The sequence below is a fragment of the Vulpes vulpes genome, chromosome 2 (genome assembly GCF_048418805.1).
Source record: "Vulpes vulpes isolate BD-2025 chromosome 2, VulVul3, whole genome shotgun sequence".
NCBI lineage: Eukaryota > Metazoa > Chordata > Mammalia > Carnivora > Canidae > Vulpes > Vulpes vulpes.
The window spans coordinates 59,667,113-59,689,747 of NC_132781.1; the positions used below are offsets into that span (position 1 = coordinate 59,667,113).

Genomic DNA, 22,635 nt, shown 5'->3' on the forward strand with positions numbered 1-22,635 from the left:
CAGCTCTCCGGGATCACACCCTGGACTGAAGGCAGCGCTAAACCGCTGAGCCACTGGGCTGTCCCTCTTCCTATTTTTAAATAAAATATTTAAATTGCTATTTTCTGTTGGTTTTTTTTTTCAAATTTTCTAGTATGAGAGATACTGTACTTGCCCAACCTCCCCCACCTGCCACACATACCTCCCTTCTTCTGACTTTCAATGTGATTTTGCTACAATTTTTAGTTAATATTGCTCATAACTAAATCACAGAGTATATCATGACTAGACTTCCTTTATTCTTTAATTTTTAATTTTGGCTTCATAACTAATTGCTCCATTTCTCCCTTCATTATTTTATGTATATCTATTACCAATTCTTTCCCTATAAATTTGACAGAATTCTAAATCCCTGGGGTGCCTAGGTGGCTCAGACACCTAAGCGTCCAACTCTTGATTTCAGCTCAGGTTATGATCTCAGGGTCATGAGATCAAGGCCCTCATTGGGCTCCACACTGGGTATGTACCCTGCTGAGGATTCTCTCTCCACACACCTCTCTCTTTCTAATAATTTTTTAAAAATTTTTATTTATTTATGATAGTCACACACACAGAGAGGCAGAGACATAGGCAGAGGGAGAAGCAGGCTCCATGCACCGGGAGCCCGACGTGGGATTCGATCCCGGGTCTCCAGGATCGCGCCCTGGGCCAAAGGCAGGCGCCAAACCGCTGCGCCACCCAGGGATCCCCACCTCTCTCTTTCTAATAAAATTTTTTAAAAATGTAAATTCCTCTCAGTGGTTTTTTCCTAAAGACGTACTTCCCAGCACCCTCTTTTGTTCTCCAATTTGGACTAGTTGGTTTGCTGCACAGCTAACATCCTAGGGCTTTCCTTCTCCATCACCATGGGAATTCTCTTCCCCTCTGTCCTGTGTTGGAAGTCCCTGCTTCCTGGGTTCTCTATCTTCCACTTTTTAAATTTTAACCATCGTTCTGGGAAGTATATCCTTCAGTAACTCACTGAGAAAGGATGTAAAGGCAAGTAAATATTTTTGAGACCCTGCATATCTCACAACGGGTTTATTTTACTCTCACTTGAATCAAAGTTTGGCTGGGCATAAAATTCTAGGTTAAAAAATCACTTATCAAAAATTTGAAGTCATTCCCTGTTACCTCCTTGCTTCAATGTGGCAGAAAGTCCAGAGCTATTCACATCTCTGCACTTACATGTTCCCACTCTCCCATCCCTATTCCAGACCAAGAAGCTTTTAAGATTTTTCTTCACCCCCAGTGTCCTGAAATTTTGTGATTCACCATCATAAAGTCTTTCTTATTATACCAACCTGGTCCTTTTCATTTCAGAAACTCGTATCCTTCAGTTCTGGAAATTTTTCTTCTGATAGTTCTCTGAGAATATCCTCATTTTTCCCCTTCTTTCTGTTTTTGAAAATCATGTTAGCCAGATACTGGGCCTCCTTTATGAAGTCTCTGTCTTGTTTCTATCTACTTTATCATCTTTTGTTTCACTATCTGGCCTACCTACTTCAATTTAATCTTCTAACTTTCCTGATTTAAAAAATATTTGATTATACTTTAAATCTCAAGAATTCTTTCTTATTCCTTTTCCTTTTATTTTTTAATGGCATCCTATTCTCCTTTAATGGATGCAAAAGATTTTTTTAAAATGTATTTTGGAAAATATACTGGATTTACTTTTAAATTTTTTGTGACTTACATTGTTTCTATTTCCTCTGATTTTTGTTTTTGGCTCTGTGTATATTATGTGAGACGACTTTCTCAAAAGATCAGTGATCTTTGGCTGTTAATAGTAGAAGAGGAGTAAACAAGCTAACTGGAAGTTCTGTACACACAGGTGGGATTTGTTGACCGACAGACATAACATAAGGTGATTTGGGCAGGTAATGTGACTAGTTTAGGAACCCTCAGATAGCAGTCCCCAGATTGGACTCGTCTTATTTCCTGCTTAGAAAATCTGGGGCTGACTGAGCACTCTGGGAGCAGAGAAGGACAAAGAGATGGATGATTTAATATGCAGACTTTTCTACAAGGAATCATGTGCTCCTTCTTTATAACCCTGCCAGTTAGCTATAATAACTGGCATATAGCAGAGCTTGCTGCACAAAAGGGCTTCCTGACTGTTTCTTAAACTTTCCCTAAAGCCATTGTTATTGCATTATAGAATTTTCCACACCCTACAAGCAATATCATTTCAAGTATATCCCCGTGTTAAGAAAAGAAAGGAAGAGGGGCACCTGGATGGTTCAGTGATTGAGTAGTCTGTCTTTGGCTCAGGTTGTGATCCCGGATTCCTGGGATCGAGTCCCACATCAGGGTCCCTGCGGAGAGCCTGCTTCTCCCTCTGCCCTTGTTTCTGCCTTTCTGTGCCTCTCATGAATAAACAAACAAAATCTTAAAAAAAAAAAAAAAAAAAAAGAAAGGAAGACTGAAAGACAAAGTAAAACCACAGAGTTAGAACAGCTTCTTTTACCAAACTAGCCTATACCTCTCCTCTTTCCTTGTAACTGATTGTTATGGCCTATCTTATCTGGATTCAGAGCCAAAAAGGTGAGGTGATCTAAATACATATTCCTTATCCATGCCAAGAGAAATTGGTAATTTGACAGCACTGTCTGAAGTTCCTTTGGCCCAGGCTACGGAGTTTCCAGGAGTAAAGTTACCTGGCATACAGATCATACACATTCCCACACTATCTCTTGGTACTACAAAGATATCTTTTATTATTTAGAGTCAAGAATAGTCTTGAACAAAGAGGAAAATTGCTTAAAGGCTCTGGCTCTCCTTTTGAACATCACTGCTCTATAATGACCAGATGTAATAATAGTGGCTGCAATAATTAGAATCATTCACTAATTCTGTAAAGTTGACCAGAACTGCTCTGAGCCAGGTCCCATGTTAGATTTTAGGGATAAAGACATGAAGAGGCACACTAGTATTCCCGCCTTTAGAGATTTTACAGACAAGTAAAGGAAAATATTTTTATGATGAATTTAATGTTACTGTCATTTTAGAAAGATAAGGATTTATCATGCCTCTCTTCCCAAATTTGGGATTGCTAACTAGCATAGAACTGCTAACCCAGCAATGAGCTTCTAAGACCTTAATGTGGGGGGACACCATATCATTATGTGGGACTTCCTTAGATGTAAAACCATGGTAGATACAAACAATAGTACTTGTTTTTATTGCAAAGCACTTACTTCACAAATTACAAAATACTTTTACATCCATATCTAATTCAATTGTCAAAGTAACCCTATGAGGGAAGAGGGGGTTATCTCCTTTTATAGAAGAAATTAAGTGCTTAGAGAAGTGACTTGCCCTTACAAAACTAGTTAATTTTTAGCAGAAACCTAGATTTTTAAAATCTCAGTTCCAAAGTTCATTTTAATCATATCATGGTATGATATCTAAATTTTTAAGAAAAGCCAGATGACTCATTCACAGTTATAAGAAATGTCTAGAATAATGCCAGGGTCTGTAAAATATGTTAGTAATATGTACATTTAATATAAAATAATTAGGTTTCCTTCAACTTAAAATGGAAAAATTATACAAAAATACAGAAAAACGATTTGTTAAGACTTTAAAAAAATCATAAATGCCACGATTCTCCCATCCTTAATCTTCTCATAATCTGCTCACCTAACAATAAATTCTGGTTTGCCAATAATTTATTCACAAGTCTTCTATGATACAAAAAAAGAGTGAAATTAAGATATTTCCTATGAAGTCACTGTATAGATTTTTCAATCAAACCCAAAAGGCTGAAGAAACTTGTAACCCTGTTGCTTCATTTTCAAGTTCAAAGAGTAGACAATGCATTTATAGTTCAAAAATTCAAGTTTTCCCAATCCTTAAAATACAGAGACCATTATTCAAGTAAAAAGGAAAAGCCCTTAAAAAAGGTTCAAAAAGAAATTTTTCCAGCAAAGAGCTTGAAGAAAACATTTTCCAAAATGGAATCTGGGAGTCAATAAGTCCATGAATAATTTAAATATCTTTTCTGGTGTAAGATAGTTCTTTCATTAAAGTAGACCACTTGTCCTTTTGTAACTGCTTTTCTGTTCTGAGAGGAAAAAAACACATCTCTGAAATCATTGTGTAAAAACACACAACTAATTTACAAATATAACAATTAGTATTGTCTTATTTGAACATTTACTATGAAATAATTTCAATACAATCACCAAAAGCTTATGCTTCCTCTGATACAGTCATATACCATATATAGTTAAATGCACTGTCTTGCCAAAGCTCAACGTAATTGAATCTAAAAATATACTTTTTTTTTTTCATTCTGAACTAGCCAGATTGGTATTTAAACCAAACGTCATCATCAAATGTTGCACTAAATATGCCAGGATGAAAAGATTACTTAAACACAGACTATTCAAATGTATCACAGGAAAATGCCCCTAGGCACCAAAGATTGAATGATTACATCCAGGCTCCTGCTCTCTTCCCCCAACCTGCATACACACAAGAAAATAAAAATTTAAAAAAACAGTAAAGATAATGAATGTGAGGAAAGAACTGATAACTGAAGAAAATGCAGTCTTTATACAGTCCAATGAAGACAAGATAAACTGGAAAGACATCTGATATTAAGCAAGAATCAGCTGCAGGAGTGGGGGAATTTTTCTTTAAAATTACTTTATCTACGTAGTTTCTACTTTAGTTTTAGGCTGAGATACTGACAGAGATTCTAATGTGAAAAATACATTTCTAATGACATCTAAACTTGGTACTAGAACAAAAAATGTAAATATCTGTTAACAAAAAGCTCTTATTATAAAAGAATTGTCTTTTGAGTTATTAAAACATCAGCTTAATCAGCCACTTTCAGAAAGTCAAACAAGTATTTTCTCTTTTCCATAAAATCTTCCCAAAGAGTTTTCTCTTTTCTCACAAGATACAACTCCATTGCAGGAAAAAATTAAAAGGGCTCAGCACCTCCAAAAGTAAAAATCCACTGATTTAACATCAGTTTTCTATAAAAATTAATCTTCAAGATTCCCATCTTTACTAAACTAAAACCTTACAAGCAAACTGCATATATGAAGAAAAAGGGAATTTTGTTTTTTTAGACTTGTGCCATGTAAATAAAGGAGAAATGCACAAAACCATTTTTCAGAATCCAAGAGGAAAGGTTTTCCAATTCAAATGGCAACTTTTAAGCCATTGTTAATATAACTTGCAATTTCAGTATGAGTTCTAAATATTGAAACAGTAATATTGAAACAGCTTGTAATCAAGTTTTCTAATAGTAAATATAAAGAGCAAGCAAGCTTTTTGGAAGAATTCCGAATCTGAAATTTAAATATAATACTTATTCACTCAAAATTAAAAAGTCTAAGTTGAACACACATTTGAGGTTAAAAGTCAAACTGATACCTAAAGACTAAAATCCAAAGAATGCAGCCCTTTATTTTAAAAGGGGGCACTAGATTGGTTTTCTAATATCATGACAAAAAAACCAAAGCCCATATGCCTGTTTTATAAATATCCATGTCCTTTCTTGGATTCAAAATTCCACTTTAACCCATTTCCCTTGGGTTTCTTCCATCTCACTGAATACCATTGTTGTATTCAGATTATAACATCTAGCTAAAGGCAGAGATCACATAAGTCCCCTGAAGACTTCCAAAACATTAAAACCAGTAGAAAAGCAGAGATATTCTCATGCCTGGAACTGCTGGGAAATCCTTCTCTCCTTTTAGAAAAATAAACTTCTTGTTCTAAAGATAATCACTTGAAGAACAAAACATCACCAGTACATACAAATGCACAGCACTCTTGATAATTCTACAGAGTAACAGTAATAGAACCCTATAGATTTTTTTTAAGCCAAAGTACTAGCAAAAAGGAAAGACTGAGTAAAGAATCATTATACCAAAGGATTTTTTTTTTTTCCAGAAAGAGGACAGCAATAAAGGAGACAATCAGAATTTCTCTATCTCTCATTCACATGGGCATTCTGTAAGATTAACAACAACAACAAAAAATTTAAAAAAGAATTAGATGCTACTTTGTTGATTCCATTTAACCACAAGGAGAACATCTCAATCCCCTTCTATTTTATAGATGAACTAGCTAAATATTCAGTATATTTTCTGACTCTGTTGCTTAGGACACCTTTCTCCCAAGATATTCTGATATTTTAAAAGTCTCTGGATTAAAAAAAAAGGGGGGGAAGACTAAAGATTCACTATTATAAAAATGGCAGCCATTAACCTATCATTTGCGTTTCAGCTTATTTTGCTATAAAGAGAAATCTAAATTCAAATATTTTCAATACACACATACACAAAGGCATGGGCAAAAAATACTACAACACAATCACATTCTATGCAACACATTTCTTTAGCTCTCCATGAAGTATGGCACAGAAAGCTGCTCAATTTTTCATAAGTTGTATGATTTAACTGAATTTTCATTCATTCATGGTGCACTGCAAAATTTTAAAATTAGTGTTTAGGTGTTCACATTATTCACTGCATTGAGAATTCTCTCAAGAGAATAAGACATAAATCCTTTGGCTTTCTAAATGACAGTGCTGAAGCTTGCAGTGTAGTTCTACTTTGGCATATATAAAGAAAAATTTTAAATCCTGCCAATTCATCACTGGCTTTTAATATTCCCCATTAAAAGAATTCAATTGCATATGCAGCCCAAACAACAGTTGGAAAGAATCCAGAAAAGCAACAAGAAAATGACTTTTTTTAAATGCTGATGCTTTTCTCACCCAGGTTCAGTCATGCCAGCTCAAGAGAGGTGTTATATATGGCTTTATTCATTTTAAATCTTAAAAATGTAGTCATTTCCATGACATTACAAAAATTGGAACCAAGAGCAATTTATCTTCATGGTTCTGATTCTCCTGATGCAAAAGCACTTTTCAGAAAATAATTTCTGCAAACATACAAGGTAATTTTGATGGATCATTTGTTTGCTATCGCTTAGAGTTCAATTATTTTGTCCCAGATATCCTAATGAGCTAGGAATACAGAGATAAATACACACACACACACACACACACACACACACACACTGACCCAGTGTCTGAACCACTTCAGATATGGCATCCATTAAGGGGGTCTTTACCCCTAACTGTATAAGGGTCTTTAGCTATGGTCTGACTTGCACAAGAAGTACACATGGCCCCTGAGAGGCGCTTTAGTCCCCTTTGGAAGACACTGTTGGAGAGACTATAAATGACACAGTTGCAGAAACTGTTACTAATAGCAAGCCAGGTGGTCAAGAAGGATACAAAGCGGTTGCTGTGGCCAGTGGAGCTCTCCAACAAGAAGTAGATGATGTATGGCAACCAGAGGATGTAAAATACACTAGTAATTCGGAATAGGACCATGGCATAGCGCTTATCGGGACAGGTCTGCACCTCCCCAGTCTCCCCACTCTGGCTGCTGAAGCGGGCTTGCCTTTCGCTGATCTCCTTTGTGTGCTGTTGGCAAATGCGGAAGATGTTGAAATAGGTGAAGCACACAATGAGGGCTGCTGGGGCATACAACATCACTACGATGAACAGGGTGAAGTAGGGGTCAGTGTGCCAGGACTCTGCACACCACTGAAACACATCTCCATGATATCCAGGTTTGCCCCAGTGGAAAAAGGAAGGCAGGAAGACCAGGGTGGAATATAGCCAAATCAGGAAAATACACAGGCGGAGTCTCCAAGGTGTAACCAGGGTATTATAGGTTAAAGGTTTGGTGATGGCAATATATCTATCAATGCTGATACAGGCCAGAGAGGCCATGGAGACACTCTTCAGAACTGATACTACAAAACCGAATACCTGGCAAGTCAAAGACTCCTTAACTGGAAGAGGGTAGTGGAGGAGTGATAAAGAAGGGACTAGGCAGCTGACTCCAACCAAGAGGTCAGCATACGCCATAGTCTGAATAAAGTAACTTGTAGTATGGTGGTTCAACAAAGGTGCACAGTGAAATACAAAAATCACAATAATGTTGCCAGAAATAATCAATACAGTGAGAAAGACAATAATCAATACTTCCAAAAGGCAAAAATCGACAGTTTCCAAATAGCCAAACGTCAAGAGGCAAAAAGGGTGGCTGCTCTGATTACCATCCAAGGTAGAGTTCATCTTGAGCTCAGGAGTGATCTCTCACTTCATGCTGCCGCTTGGCTGCTGCCAACAGTTCAAAGGAGCAGCTGCTGTCATTGCGGTCAGCTCTGTGTATCTGTAATAATGCTGCCAGAGGAGCCTTAGTCCCCAAGCTCCTGATGCTGCTCTGGTGCATTGCCTGCAGTGTACTTCCCCTTTAAATCCTTCTTGGAATAGGGAGAACCAGCAGCAGTTGTCTGGCCAGTCCCAGATGTGGCCATAGTACCAGGTTTACCACACACATAGCACCAGGGGAGTAAGGCAAACTCTGGGTACAATGTCTTCAGGCCAATGAGGGTAGGGGGTAGGGGCAGAAGAGAAGGGAGGAAGATTAGGAGCTTCAGCAGGAGTTGTAATGAGTCTCCTCTAAACAGCTGATAGAAGAAAAGGAGAGAGCATTTTACATTTTGCATCCAATGCCCGAATCAAAGAACCTGGCTAACTCAGGCTGGTATCAACCCTCCCACTCCATCCCATCCCACCTAGTACAACTATTCATGGCTACTCTCAGTAGCACCCACATAACTGGTCCTTACTCTACAGAGGAGCAACAGCAAGCTTTCATGATCAACATAAAACAAAATCAATCGCAAGTCAGATTGATTTAACCCCATTTCCTTTCATTTGAGCCTTCTGGGGAAAGAATAGAAATCTGCTTATAGCATTTCTGAAAATATTTTACTGTAACTACCACTAATAAAATTACTTATGATAATTTATTTTCTTCATTGATTCCAATGTAATATCTTGCCTCTTTGAAAACATTCCAACAGAATTTATCTGTCTAGCTCGATTTCAGAGTGTTACCTGTATTCTGCATGCTGCAATCCAGACAAAAGCCACAAAATCTCCTTAACGAAAGCCTTGCAGTGCAGGAATGTGCCTCAGCCCTGGTTTACTGCAGAACTGAGACACAGAGGGAGGAGATAAGTAGGAGGAGGGGAACCGGGGAGAAGAGGGGGCTTGGGAAAAGGAAGAAGGGGGAGGGGAAAGAACCCGCCTGTGTGCACACACCCTCTGGCATCATTAGCAGCTCATTAGAATTCGTCACCAGAGAAGTGGTCCCTGATTTCTCAACTGTGGCGGCGGGGGGGTGGGTGGGGGGTGGGGTGGGGGGGCGCACGCAATAATTTAATATGCCTGCAGTGTAGTGTTTGAAAACTGTTTCCTCGTCTGTCTGGAATCCCCCTTTCAGTAGATGAGCAGAATTTAGACTGCTAGTGAGGAGAAGGGGCTGTAACCCGGACAGAATGCCAGCCAGGAATTAGATTGAAACACATTGCCAGAAGGGTAATGGTGAGAGGAAATTCCTATTTTCTTATAGCATTTTCCTCGGGAACAAAAGCAATGCTGAAGAATGAAATTGTGTTAACAGTGCATGGCAACTGAGGGATCCTAATTCAGTGGCACAAGAAGTTCTAGCTAGAAGGCTAAGTGTTCAGTATGAATTTTCTCTCATGATTCACTGGATACTAGCTAATTTTAAGAAAGATGACAAAAATAACAAGCAAACTTAAATATCAGTTTTTCAAGAGAAAAAAATAAAGAAACGCTCACCCATTCTGAATACTGAGGAAACAGAACACAAGCTCACTGTTCCTGTATTCAATGTTACCCTATAGCTTTAAGACGCCATTTCTTGCTTCTAGTTTACTGAGAAGCAGTACACAAAAATACATGCAAAAAGTGGACAAGTAAATATACCCATTTCCATTTAGGCTTTAAAACTGCAAGAAGTTTCATGGTACAAATTAGCTTATGTATCTTAGAATACGCAATCTTGTTGTGCCTTGAAACAATGCAAGTTGGGATTATATTGTGGGATATATTATATATTATATTGTGTTGGGATTATACTGTGCCAGTATCATAAATAATGACAATTTACAGCTAATTAGAAATATGCATTTTTCATACTTTTTCCTTCAGGGGTCTATGGACTCTCAATTCATTCTTCTAAATAAAGTTCCACATACCCAGTAGGGTAAAAGAAATAAACAAATGTTGGCATTTCTAAGCATTCAGGAAAGATGGCACACCTGGGCAGAGATACATGTTATATGATCCAATTTTCATTTTTTATTTGTTTCACACACATGCTTTCTCATCACAAGCAAATGGCCCCCCATAATCAGAATTCAATTAATTATATTTTAAGAGCTCAAGCACTGTGCTTATTACATGAAGGCAAAAAAACTAAAAAACCTACTGAGCATAAGCTTGATAGCTATATTTGACAGGTTTTACTAGAAAACATGGCAAAGTGTGGCAAATTAAAATATTAAGAAACCCATGGTACTAAACACCCATCTGTTTCAAATCCTTGCTCTTATATTCCTAAGCCTCTCACCCTCAGTTTCATCATCCGTAAAATGAGGATCATACTCCCTATTTCACAGAGTTATTGCAAAATAAAGGAAACAGTGTATACACAAAAAAGGCTTTACCAATACTTTGCACATAGTGGGTATATAACTTTATTCCCTTTCTTCTCCTAGAACTAAAATACCCTTCCCTAGGTAGTCTGTGTTTTTCTGCCAACCATGCTGCACTGTTTGAGGATGGGGTCCTCTTATTTCTAAAGTGCCTTATTGTGACTGCCTAATTTTGAGACACACAAGTTATTTGGATCTTTGCTGTCAGACATTCCTCAAATACATGGAAGCTAAACATATGTAAGGCAGTAAAAGTATCTAGAAAGAACAAATGATGATACAGCATCAATTATTCCCTCTACACTAATAATTTCTCTCCCTATGTTTCCAGCCCTAACTCCTAAGCATTCTCTCTCATTTATAATTTGCCTGCTAGTCTATACATCTTCTACCTGGGTGACTTTACCCACAATATGTCCAAAATTAAACATATTTTTCTCAACAAATCGGCTTCTTTCATCCTTTTGCAACACTCTTATTTTTTCCAGGCATTCAGGTATCGAAGCTTAGGAATCATCTTGACTGACCACTCTCTTCCCCTCAAGGTACTATTCTTTCTTACTTACCAGATTCCTGGGGATCTCTTTCCACAGTAGTTCTCAATTTAGTTCTTAATACTGTAGGCCACCATTAAATATTGTCTGGGCTTCCAGTCTTGTTCATTTTTCTGATCTGCTCATTTCTGCTTAAACATCTAATAGTATATACTTTACTATGATATACATAGTTCAAGAAAGTCAGTGGCTCCCTAGTGCCTTTCCAATCTGATATATATATATATTTTATATACATAAAAATTATACATATATATATTTTTTTTTTAGGATTTTATTTATTTGACAGAGAAACAGAGAGCACACTAGTGGGGACAGAGGCAGAGGGAGAAGCAGACTTCCCATGGAGCAGGGAGACAGACATAGGACTCTGGGATCATGACCTAAGTCGAAGGCAGATGCTTAACCAACTGAGCCACCCAGGTACCCCTGATCTCACTACTCCACACCGCCCCCACACACACACTTTGCCCCCCCCAGACAAATCAGGTAACTCACTATTGTATACATTTACCATAAAATTTGTTTTTGAATTCTCATTGTTTGAGTGCTTAATACTGGATGAAAAAAGGAATGATTCTTAGAGTTATAGTTTAATTAGTAGAAAAAGCACTCACCAAAGTCAGTAGTACAAGCTTTTCTAACTACTCATGAATTTTGTCATGTAACTTATTCTCCTATATCGGTGTCTCACCTATTATGATTTAAAAAGACATTACATTGGTTAACAACTTGAAAGAATTAAAAATGTAATAAAAATACAAGCTGTTACATTACTATCACTAGTATAATAATAATTCTTTCAACTTCATTTCTATTTTATTTTTTTAATTTTTTTTTTTAATTTTTTATTTATTTATGATAGTCACAGAGAGAGAGAGAGAGAGAGAGGCAGAGACACAGGCGGAGGGAGAAGCAGGCTCCATGCACCGGGAGCCTGATGTGGGATTCGATCCCGGGTCTCCAGGATCGCGCCCTGGGCCAAAGGCAGGCGCCAAACCGCTGCGCCACCCAGGGATCCCTTCATTTCTATTTTAGTAAAATCACTCAGAGCTATAATTAAAATATTCATATAAAAAACTCAAAAACAACAATCTTGAAAGCCACACTTTATCAAATTAGTCAAGAGTTAAGTGTTTTGTTTCAAATTACAGAAAAACATTTTCTTCAGAAGAAACAAATTATTAAGGATGTAAGATGGCAATAAATTTATGTCTTCAAAAAAAAAAAATCTATACAGTGGCAACTGGGTGGCTCAGTCAGTTAAGTCACTGACTCTTGGTTTTAGCTCAGGTCATGATCTTGGGTCATGAGATCAAGCCCCAGGTTGGGCTCCCTGCTCAGTGTGGAGTCGGTTTGGGACTCTCTTCTTTTCTCTCTGTTCCTCCCCTCTGCACTCTAAAATAAATAAATAAATACATCTTTTAAAAAAATCTCTATATACTTCCTTTATTTCTTTAAAATTTTCATTTAAATTCCGGTTAGTTTACAGTGTAAAATTAGTTTTAGACGTACAGCATAGCGACTCACCTTTCCATATAACATTCGGAGTTCATCACCTATTTAACCTATCCCTGCCTCCCCTTTCCCACCTCTGGTGACCATCTGTTTGTTCTCTATAGTAAAAAGTATGTTTCCTGATTTGCCCCCCCCCATCCTAATCCTTTCCTCATTTGTTTCTTAAATTTTACATGAGTGAAATCGTATGGTATCTGTCTATCTCTGACTTATTCTGCTTAGCGTAATACTTGCTAGATCCATCCATTACACGTTTCCTTTTTAAAATAATGCAATCTCAGGGTATATTTGTGTTTTTTGGTAAAAAACAGTATTTCCGTGTATATATCATTGGAAGGAAACACACTGGAAATTGATGCTTTTTAGTGGATGGGATTACAATTTTTTTTAAACATTATTCTATATTTTCTGAATTTCCCAATTTCTTTGTATAGATGACCCTTGAATAATATCAGTTTAAACTACATGGGTCCACTTATAAGTGGATTTTTTTTGACAAACAGTACAGTACCATAAATGTATTTTCTCTTGTGATTTTTTTCTCTATCTTACTTTAAGAATACAGTATTTAATATAATAAAATACAGTGCTAATCAACTGTTTATGTTATTGGTAAGGCCTCCAGTCAGCAGGAAGCTATTAATAGTGAATTTCTGGGGGAGTCAAAAGTTGTATATGGATTTTCAAATGTGTGTGGGGTCATCGCCCCTAATCTGCATGTTGGTCAAGGGTCAACAGTACCATTTTTATAATCAGGTTTAAAAAAACAGCCAGAATAATATATAACATGTCCCTTTTGGTAAAGCTAAAAAACACTCTGGCTACAAGATGTCCTCCCAGAGCCACACTGAATGAATGATGCCAGGTTTACATCACCTACTTTATGGGGCTCAGTTTTACCTGTTTTTATGCCATAACAGCAACATTCTTTCAGACAGGCTTTGACGCTCAATCTAACTCAAAATGGGCCTTCAGAGCCCTGGTTAAAAATTCTTACAGAATGAGAATATAATGAACCATGTAAAATGGTCAATATTTAACCATTTCACTTCTGGTTAAATATTTTCTGATCTACAAAATTGGCAACTTCTATATGGCTCAACTTAATATGAAAAAATGAAAACAACAAAGTAACAGAACTAAAAAGGAAATACAAAAAGAGGAAACGTGAAACAAAAAAGGGAAATGACTGTTCAAATTATATTTATTCTCTCCACCTATTCAGTGGCTTAATTATTAAAGAGAAGAAAGAATTATTCTCTGTCCTTCAAATTCCTAAGATTCACTTTTGGGCATTATCCACTTATTATTCAGTAAAAATGAGCTTTTAAGTGTAGATTTATTTAATTAACATAAGATTTTTAGTGCAGCTGACAGGGATGTATTTGTATCAATGTCATTCCACAACCAACCTGAGGTCTTTTGACTCGTCTTTTACTCTTTCCTCATATCCCACATTCACTCAGTCACCAAGTGCCAACTATTTCTGAAACTTCTCTCAAATAGTATCTTTCTCTATCTGTTCTGCACTACTCCAATCCAAGTCACAACCATCTCTTGTCTAAGTTACTAACAGGTTTTAGTTCAATTAATCTTACTCCATTCAACCTCAAGTAACTGGAATGACCATTCTAAAACTAGTAAGATAATACAAATAGACAATAAGGGTGCTTGGATAAGTTCAGTTGGGCTCAGGGCGTGATTCCAGGGTACTGGGATCAAGTTCCGCATCAGGCTCCCTGGAGGGAGCCTGCTTCTCCCTCTGCATATGTCTCTACCTCTCTCTGTGTCTCTCATGAATAAATCTTAAACAAAAAAAAAATAATAACAATAAGCAATAATTTATATTTACTATGTGTTAAAATTCTACCTAGTGTTTTCATGCATTATCTACATTCAGTCTAACAACTCTACAAATAAGTTACCATTATCATCTCATTTTACAGATAAGGAAACAAAAGTCTAATATTAAATTGCCCAATGTCAATGGCTTAAATACAGTAGGAAAAAGGGTCTGAATCAAGACAATTTGCCTTTAGATATATACTTTAATCCACTTTGCAAAGTGCCTTCTAAACCTGAATATATGATCTGTTTGCTTAAAATGTTTCAATGACTTTCTATTGCCAAAAATCTCAAATATGCCTTATTTAAGCTTTCGAAGATTCAGCCCTTACCTATCTTTTCTGGCCTTATTTCCTTTCATATTCTATGAAATTGTCAAGCTCTCTTTCACTCATGAGCACATGTTTTCCCCACTGACCTGTAGTATCACACATGCAATGCAGCACCCTATCCCATCCCCAAAATCCCTTCCCTAAATAATTTCTTTTTTTTTCCTAAATAATTTCTGAACAAGAGACCATTTTGAATCCTTAGATGAGATGTTCTTCTTGTTACATGCCACATGGCAATATGTATTTTCTCTTCTGTAAGTCTTATATAATTTTATTATAAATGGTTAATTGTTTATTTCCCTCATTAGACTATAGTTTTTCTCAAACTAGGGAGCAGGTACATTTTATTTCATGGGCATATCCATGAAACCTAGCACAAGGCTGACAAAGGTATTTATTGCTAACTAAATAACAAATTCCTAATAAGACAAACAGCCACTTCTGCTTTTAGACGGGAAGATGTTTCAAGTAAAACCCTAATATAGTAACTGTTTAATTCCCTATTTAATTATTAGGTTGATGCATATGAAGTTGCCTATCTGCAGATCAAAAATGTTCAAATATCAGATTTTTTAATATGATCAAGCCTATTATGTTTCCAGTCTTGTAATTCAGGAAACCTTTAGAACTCCTTTGACATATAGGACTTACAGAAACTCAATAGAGGGGGCATGACATTACAGAGATGGGATATGGAGAGTTGATATTATTTTCACAAATAACAATTTGAAGAAAACTTGTCTTAGTCCATTCAGGCTGTTATAACAAAAATACCAGACTGAATGACTTATAAAGGACAGAAATTTTATGCAGTTCTAGAGGTTAGGAAGTATAAAATCAAGGTGTTGGCAGATTTGGTGTCTCATGAGGACCCATGGCCATCTATTGCTATGTCCTCATACGGTAGAAGAGGCAAGGGAGCAATCTGTGGTCTTTTTAATAAAGATATTAGTCTCATTCATGAGGGCTGCTCTCTTTCAACCTAGTAATCTCCCAAAGGCCCACCTTCAAACACCATCACATTTTAGGGGTTGATTTCAACATATGAATTTTAGGGTGAAACATTCAATCTGTAGCAGACTGACTACAGCAACTGCTATATAGAAGCACATGATATAGTTCTTAAAAATGTACTCAAAATCTATTTTCCTATACAATTAGATAGCAAGAGTATTCAGTTGTGACACAGTAGATTCACAGGCTATTTTGGGGGTTAGGACTCAAACATGTTACATATCTAATTTTCTATTATGTTTAAGCTTAAAGGAAGATCAACCATTTACTTACCAACCTCATTTCAGAGAAGAGGTAATGTATGGCCACAAGTGCAGAGTCATTTAAGTTCAGTAAGCTAGTGGCAAAGCTGAGACTTGTACTCATGCTTTCTAACTCTATGTCCAGTGCTCTTTTTGCTAAATTGACTCCGTTTTGGTTTGGTATCCACAGGCAGGTTCTATGATTATGTGTTATTGAATGAATCTTTGACTATTATCAAATCTACTAGATATTTCTCATTAAAACCAAAACAATCTGCATAATAATGAAATTATAATTAGATATTTAAATTATTTTTCCACACTGGTAAACTATAACTCGGCCTCCAGGACTTTCCTTGGATGAACAATTAAAAATGTAAATATTGGTTATATGACCTGTCATTAGTTAAGATTTTGGATAAAAACTTGAAATTCATGACAAAAAGATTCTATCACTGAAGTTTATCAATAAAACCACTACAGAAACAAAAGCAAACAGGTTTCAGAAAACACAAGGCTGACTGGATGGCAAGAATGAGAATCATCAGAATATGTTGTTATTTCATTATTTTTTTATTAAAAAGATCCATTAAGGAAGCAACTCTGACATAAATCTTTGTTACTAAGCAAGCAAGCAAACAAACCAGAGCGTGTCACTGACATAAAAGATGAAAAATAACCAAAAGGAAGGACCAGAGGCTGATTCTGGAGATTGGAGATCAGAGAGCGTCTCTTTTTCTATTCATTGTCAAATGCAATTTATTTGATTCACCAGACCCAAAGAGCTATAGGTCTTACAACTGGGGTAAGACAGGCCATGGGAGTCCCTGTGGCTTATTTACTAGGGTTCCTCCCCAATGTATCTGAGAAGTTCTATCTAGAGACTTTGACTAGCCTTTGGTCAAAGGCTAAAAAGAATAGAAAAAGAATTTAGGAGTCTTTGGTCTGTAAAAATGTATTCCATAAAGCCAAGTTCAATATCAAGTAGTCTATCATAATGTGGATAGATTATGTATCTACTCCAAATTTGTAAAAATTACATTAGGGGCTAAAAAAAACCTTGATAAAATTTAGTAAAAATTCCTAATAAAATCTCAAAGCCAGGAATGGAAGAAAATCACTTACATGTAACAAAAATTACTTACAAAAAAACCAAAAATGAATAGCATGCCTTCCAAAAGATTAAAAAAACTAAAGCCACCTTAATTAAAATCAGAAACTCACAATGAAAAAAAGAATTACAACTGTTTTTGGTGCTGATATAATTACATACCTGAAAATTTCAAAAGGTGCTAGCTAGTATAAAATTAGGAGAATTAATCAAAATATCAAGAAGCAGATGGATAGAGAATTAAAAACAAAACACAACAACCCCAATGTCTATTCTCTTTTGTAGCAATTAGCATCCTGAAATAAAAATTGGGAAAAAAATACCCCATTTGCAATAGCAAGAACACTCTAGGATAATTCTTAGGAATAAACTTAACCAAAAAAGACATATAAGACATAAATGAAGGCAACTCTGAAGTCTTTTTTTTTTAAATAATTTTTTTTAAGATTTTATTTATTTACTCATGAGAGAAACAGAGAGAGAGAGAGAGAGGGGGGCAGAGAAACAGGCAGAGGGAGAAGCAGGCTCCATGCAGGGAGCCCGACGTGGGACCCGATTCTGAGTCTCTAGGATCAGGCCCTGGGCTGAAGGCGGTGCTAAACCACTGAGCCACCGGGCTGCCCTCTGAAGTCTTTAACAGATATAAAATGAGATCTGAACAAATAGCAAGACATATCATACTCTTAGATGTAAAGATACTATAACAATGTAATTTATAACCTAAATAAATATGTAAATAAAATAAAATTCAAATCAGAATACTTATGGAACTTTATAATAGGGAGGTGATGGTGAGATCGAAGAAAATGATTTTCAGGTTTATAAGGAAGATTAAATAGGCAAGAATAGACAAGAAAAATAAGAAATAGTGAAAAAAGGATTTTCTTTACCAGGTATCAGAACATAACTTGAAGCCTCTTTAACCAAAACAGTATTGGAAGAGTCATACACAAATAGATCAATGAACAGAAAAATCCAGAACTCAATCTCAGTATATGAATGAATTTAAGATCTAACAAAGATGATAGTTCTATTCAGTAGGAAAACAGGACTAGCACAACTGGTTATCTATTTCGGAAAAAGTAAAATTGGGCTGCCACGTACAAAAATAAATTCCAGATGGATTAAAGATATAAATATATAACAAATACAATAAAAATCTTGCAAGAAAATCTTACAAACTGCACTTATAAAACTTAAAGGTAGGAAAGACCTTAAGACACTTTTCTACATAAAAACTGAAAACAAAAAAAAAAACAAAAAAACTGAAAACATTTTGTATGGCATGACACTATCAATAAAGTCAATAAGGAATTAAAGGATTAATGTACATAATATAGAGAGTTCTCCTTTTGGTAAATAATTTTTATTTAAATGATTTTCTTGGCTTTGAGATTTTACGTTTAATAAAGATGAAGAGGTTAACTCACAGAAGAGCAAATCCCTCAAAATTACTGGTAGAGAACTACAAACCAAAGATATGCTGGTATCACTTATATCCACTGAGAACAAAAAGTTAAATACAGTTACTGATAAGTAATACTATTTGGGATATGGGGCTACAGGTATTTTGCTACATTGTTGGTGAATTATGAATTGTAACAGCCTTTCAGAGAACCAAACTTGATATAAGAAAATTAAATATAAAAATTAATCGGCTTAAAAAACATGTTACCCTTTGATCCAACAATCATACTACTGAGACTACTCCATAAAAGTAAAAGATTTAGAACACATATAACGATGTTTTAGTAAAACACTATTTAAAGAGGTTAAGGGCAGGGGATCCCTGGGTGGCACAGAGGTTTCGCGCCTGCCTTTGGCCCAGGGCACGATCCTGGAGACCCGGGATCGAATCCCACGTCGGGCTCCCGGTGCATGGAGCCTGCTTCTCCCTCTGCCTGTGTCTCTGCCTCTTTCTCTCTCTCTCTCTCTGTGACTATCATAAATAAATAAAAATTTAAAAAAATAAATAAAGAGGTTAAGGGCAGCCTGGGTGGCTCAGTGGATTAGCGCTGCCTTCAGCCCAGGGCATGATCCTGGAGACCCAGGATCAAGTCCCAAGTCAGGCTCTCTGCATGCAGCCTGCTTCTCCCTCTGCCTGTGTCTCTGTCTCTGTCTCTCTCTGTGTCTCTCATGAATAAATAAAATCTTTAAAAAAAAATAAAGAGGTTAAAATCTGGAAACAAATTAAATGCCTACCAATAGAAGAGTAACTGATTAAAAATCTACACATAAAAACAAGTATGTTTATGTGTCCACATGAAATTCCTTATTAAGTACATACATGGCTGCATAAAGAAATTTTTATTTAAGTTCAAGGATAGACAAGTAGAGAGAATAATACCAAAGAACCAGCTCTGGAATTGTTCCTGAGTTCAAGTTCTGCCTCCCTCATATATCTACCTGCTAAATTATTCTAAGCAAATTACTAAGCTTCACTGAACCTGTTTCTTCCTTTCTAAAATGGAAATAGTAATTACCACTTCATGGGATTGTCTTACGTTAATGACATAATGGCTTTAAAGCGCTCAATTCTGCATGTGACACATGTTCAATAGGGGCACCTATTACTATTATATTTTTTTCTCTTCTTGAGATGAAAATAACAAAAAAAAAACCCTCAAAAGAAACAAACAAAAACAAAAAAGCGGGGGGGGGGGGGAGTACCTCTGAATTCTACTACTTTTAGAAATAAACACGGCACCTGGATGGCTCCGTTGGTTAAGCATCCAACTCTTGATTTTGACTCAGGTCATGATCTCAGAGTTCTAGGATGGAGCCCCATGTCAGACTCCTTGTTCAGCAGAGTCTCTGCTGGAGATTCTCCCTCTCCCCTTTACCCCTCCTCCCTCTGCATGTTCTCTCTCTCTCAAATAAAGAAATAATTCTTTAAAAAGAAAAACCCTTAAAAAATATATACTTAGGCATTTTCTATTACTGAAAGGTCATTTATACATGGAAAAAATCCTACATATATCCCTTTATAAGACAAGCTTGAGAATTAAAGCAAGATGATGATGAGGACATTCAGTAGTTTTGTGTGTAAGTTCATTTTTAGGGGGAATTCACATTATTAATCAAGGCACTGCTTCCTGCCTTAAATTGAGTCTTTGAAGAAGCTAAGCTAAAAAAAAAACCCCTCTAGGGACGCCTGGGTAGCTCAGTGGTTGAGCATCTGCCTTTGGCCCAGGTTGTGATCCCAGGGTCCTAGAATCAAGTCCCCCATCAGGCTCCCTGCATGGAGCCTGCTTCTCCCTCTGCCTGTATTTCTCTGCCTCTCTCTCTCTCTGTGTCTCTCATGGATAAATAAAATCTTAAAAAATAAAATAAAATAAAAAACCTCTAAAGTAATATCACATGTGAAATTTCAGAACATAATGTATCTGACAAAGAGCCCATGTCAAGAATTAAAAACTTCTAGAAGCTAGTAATACAGATACATAGGTAAATATTATTGTCTATATATATGTATACTAATATCCTGCTGTTTTAGTCTATTTGGACTGCTATAACAAAATACCACAGACTGGATGGCTTAAAAACAGCAGAAATTTAATGCTCACAGTTCTGGAGGCTGGAAATCCAAGATCAGGATATTAACATGGTTGGGATCTGATGAAGACTCTCTCCTTCACTGTAGATTATTGACTTCTTATTGTGTCCTCAAATAATGGAAAGTGATGAGGGATCTTCTTGGACCATCTTTTATAAAGGTGCTAATTGCTATCATGAGAGCTCTGTCCTTATGACCTAATCACCTCCCAAAGGCTCCACCTCCTAATACTAATACTATCTCTTTGGAAATTAAATTTCACCACATGAATTTTGATGGAGACAAACTCAGAGCATAATATTTGCTAAGTACTAGAATGCTCATAGCAGGTTTGCTCATAACAGCTAAAACTGGAAAAGAACAAAGCAAAACCAAACATCTATAACAGCTGAATAGATTTTTTCAAGTGAGGTTTATTCATACAATGGAATACTCTCAGCAATTAAAAAAAATGAAAACAAAAAAATGAATATGAGCTCCTGATACACTCCCAAAATAGATGAGCAAAAGAAGTCACATATAAACAAGTATATGCTGCACGACTATATGATTGCATTTAAATGTAGTTCAGGAACAATCAAAACCAATGACAGGAAGGGAAGAGTTAGAATAATGGTTATTAAAGGGTGGAGAAGGGGTGGTTATGACTAGAATGGGACAGAAATAACTTTTTGGGGTGTTGGATATATTCTTCCTCTTAGTAGTAGTCACAGCAGTGTATTATATGTAAAATATGAGAGTTGTATGCTTCAAAATTGTGTATTTTAGCCTATGTAAATTATACCTTGCTGTGAAAATAAATTAAAAGAATTTTAAAGTAGTTTTTCCCTTAAAAAAAAATTCAGAACAAAATTTAAAATGCCAAGTACCATTCCTATACAATAATAAATATTATTTCCAGGAAGGCTGAAAAGAAAATCCAACTTATATTAAATAACGCTGCAGTGTAAAACAAAAAGCATTCACCAATATTATGATGGTTAAATAATTTGTATTTTCTGATCATCTACCAGCAATTTAAACAATTACACATCCCTGAGAAATCTTTCTAAGCCAGCTGCATAATAAAGTTTTCTTTTTTAAAGATTTTATTTATTTATTCATGATAAACATATATATATAGAGAGAGAGGCAGAGACACAGGCAGAGAGAGAAGCAGGCTCCATGCAGGGAGCCCGACATGGGACTCGATCCGGGGTCTCCAGGATCCCACCCTGGGCCAAAGGCAGGCGCCAAACCGCTGTGCCACCCAGGGATCCCCCATAATAAAGTTTAATGTGAAATAAAAAGCACATGACACCAGCATATATAAAACATTAATCAAATATACTAGATTTGTTACTAAAACGATCTTTTACACATCATATAACTACCAGGTTAAGCACCATTTTCATGGAACCAGAAAACCAGGATACTTCATGTCTTTAATTTATTTGTCTTGAAAAACTACACCAAAACCATTTAAGAAATAATTTTCAACCAAATGTTTCAGAGGACTGCATAAGAAGAACTGGAAAGACAGAGCTACAACTGAGAATCATATATCCAAAATATAATCTGTCAGCAGTAGAAAAAAAGTTACACCCAAGTAGGTGTACCTTTGCTAGCTAGACCTAGTGTACCTTTGCTAGCTAGACCTATAGCTATGTCTCCATTCACACTACAAGTACAATGCTCTTCCATCCTTCCAGGGCTGGGGAGCTCTTTTCTGGAACTGGTCTTAAATGTTACATTACTGATAAAGACTCCTGTTCTCACAGGCTGAATTAATCATTCCTTTGTTCTCACTGTGATTTCAGACCACCATATGACTTTGTAATGACAAATCATTGCTTTGTGTTTCACTTCTGAGCTCTTGCACTGT

At 36.2% G+C, this 22,635-nt stretch overlaps 2 protein-coding genes across 15 annotated transcripts in view; both read right to left on the reverse strand.

Annotated features, from left to right (window-relative positions):
* RABGAP1 (RAB GTPase activating protein 1) overlaps positions 1 to 22,635 on the reverse strand; it is a 166,767-nt gene that overhangs the window by 63,246 nt on the left and 80,886 nt on the right. Inside the window, exons 1-2 of one of the 14 annotated variants that reach the window (XM_072748655.1) lie at positions 8,972 to 9,043; positions 8,125 to 8,538 (exon numbers count right to left, since the gene is read on the reverse strand). The exons of 11 other annotated variants lie outside the window; for them this stretch is intronic. In XM_072748655.1, coding sequence (XP_072604756.1) covers positions 8,125 to 8,127 — 3 coding nt within the window. In that variant the 5' untranslated portion in view covers positions 8,128 to 8,538; positions 8,972 to 9,043. Of the gene's footprint in view, positions 1 to 8,124; positions 8,539 to 8,971; positions 9,112 to 22,635 lie in introns of those variants that run through there. 2 more of the 14 variants (XM_026009270.2, XM_072748656.1) reach the window with 2 other exon arrangements.
* Positions 3,180 to 8,143, reverse strand: GPR21 (G protein-coupled receptor 21). The gene has a single exon (XM_026009271.2). The coding sequence runs from the start codon at positions 8,141 to 8,143 to the stop codon at positions 7,094 to 7,096; it is 1,050 nt and encodes a 349-aa protein (XP_025865056.1). The 3' UTR covers positions 3,180 to 7,093.

Excerpts from the sequence above, each read along its gene's own strand:
- GPR21 (XM_026009271.2), bottom strand. The coding sequence starts at position 8,143 with ATGAACTCTACCTTGGATGGTAATCAGAGCAGCCACCCTTTTTGCCTC.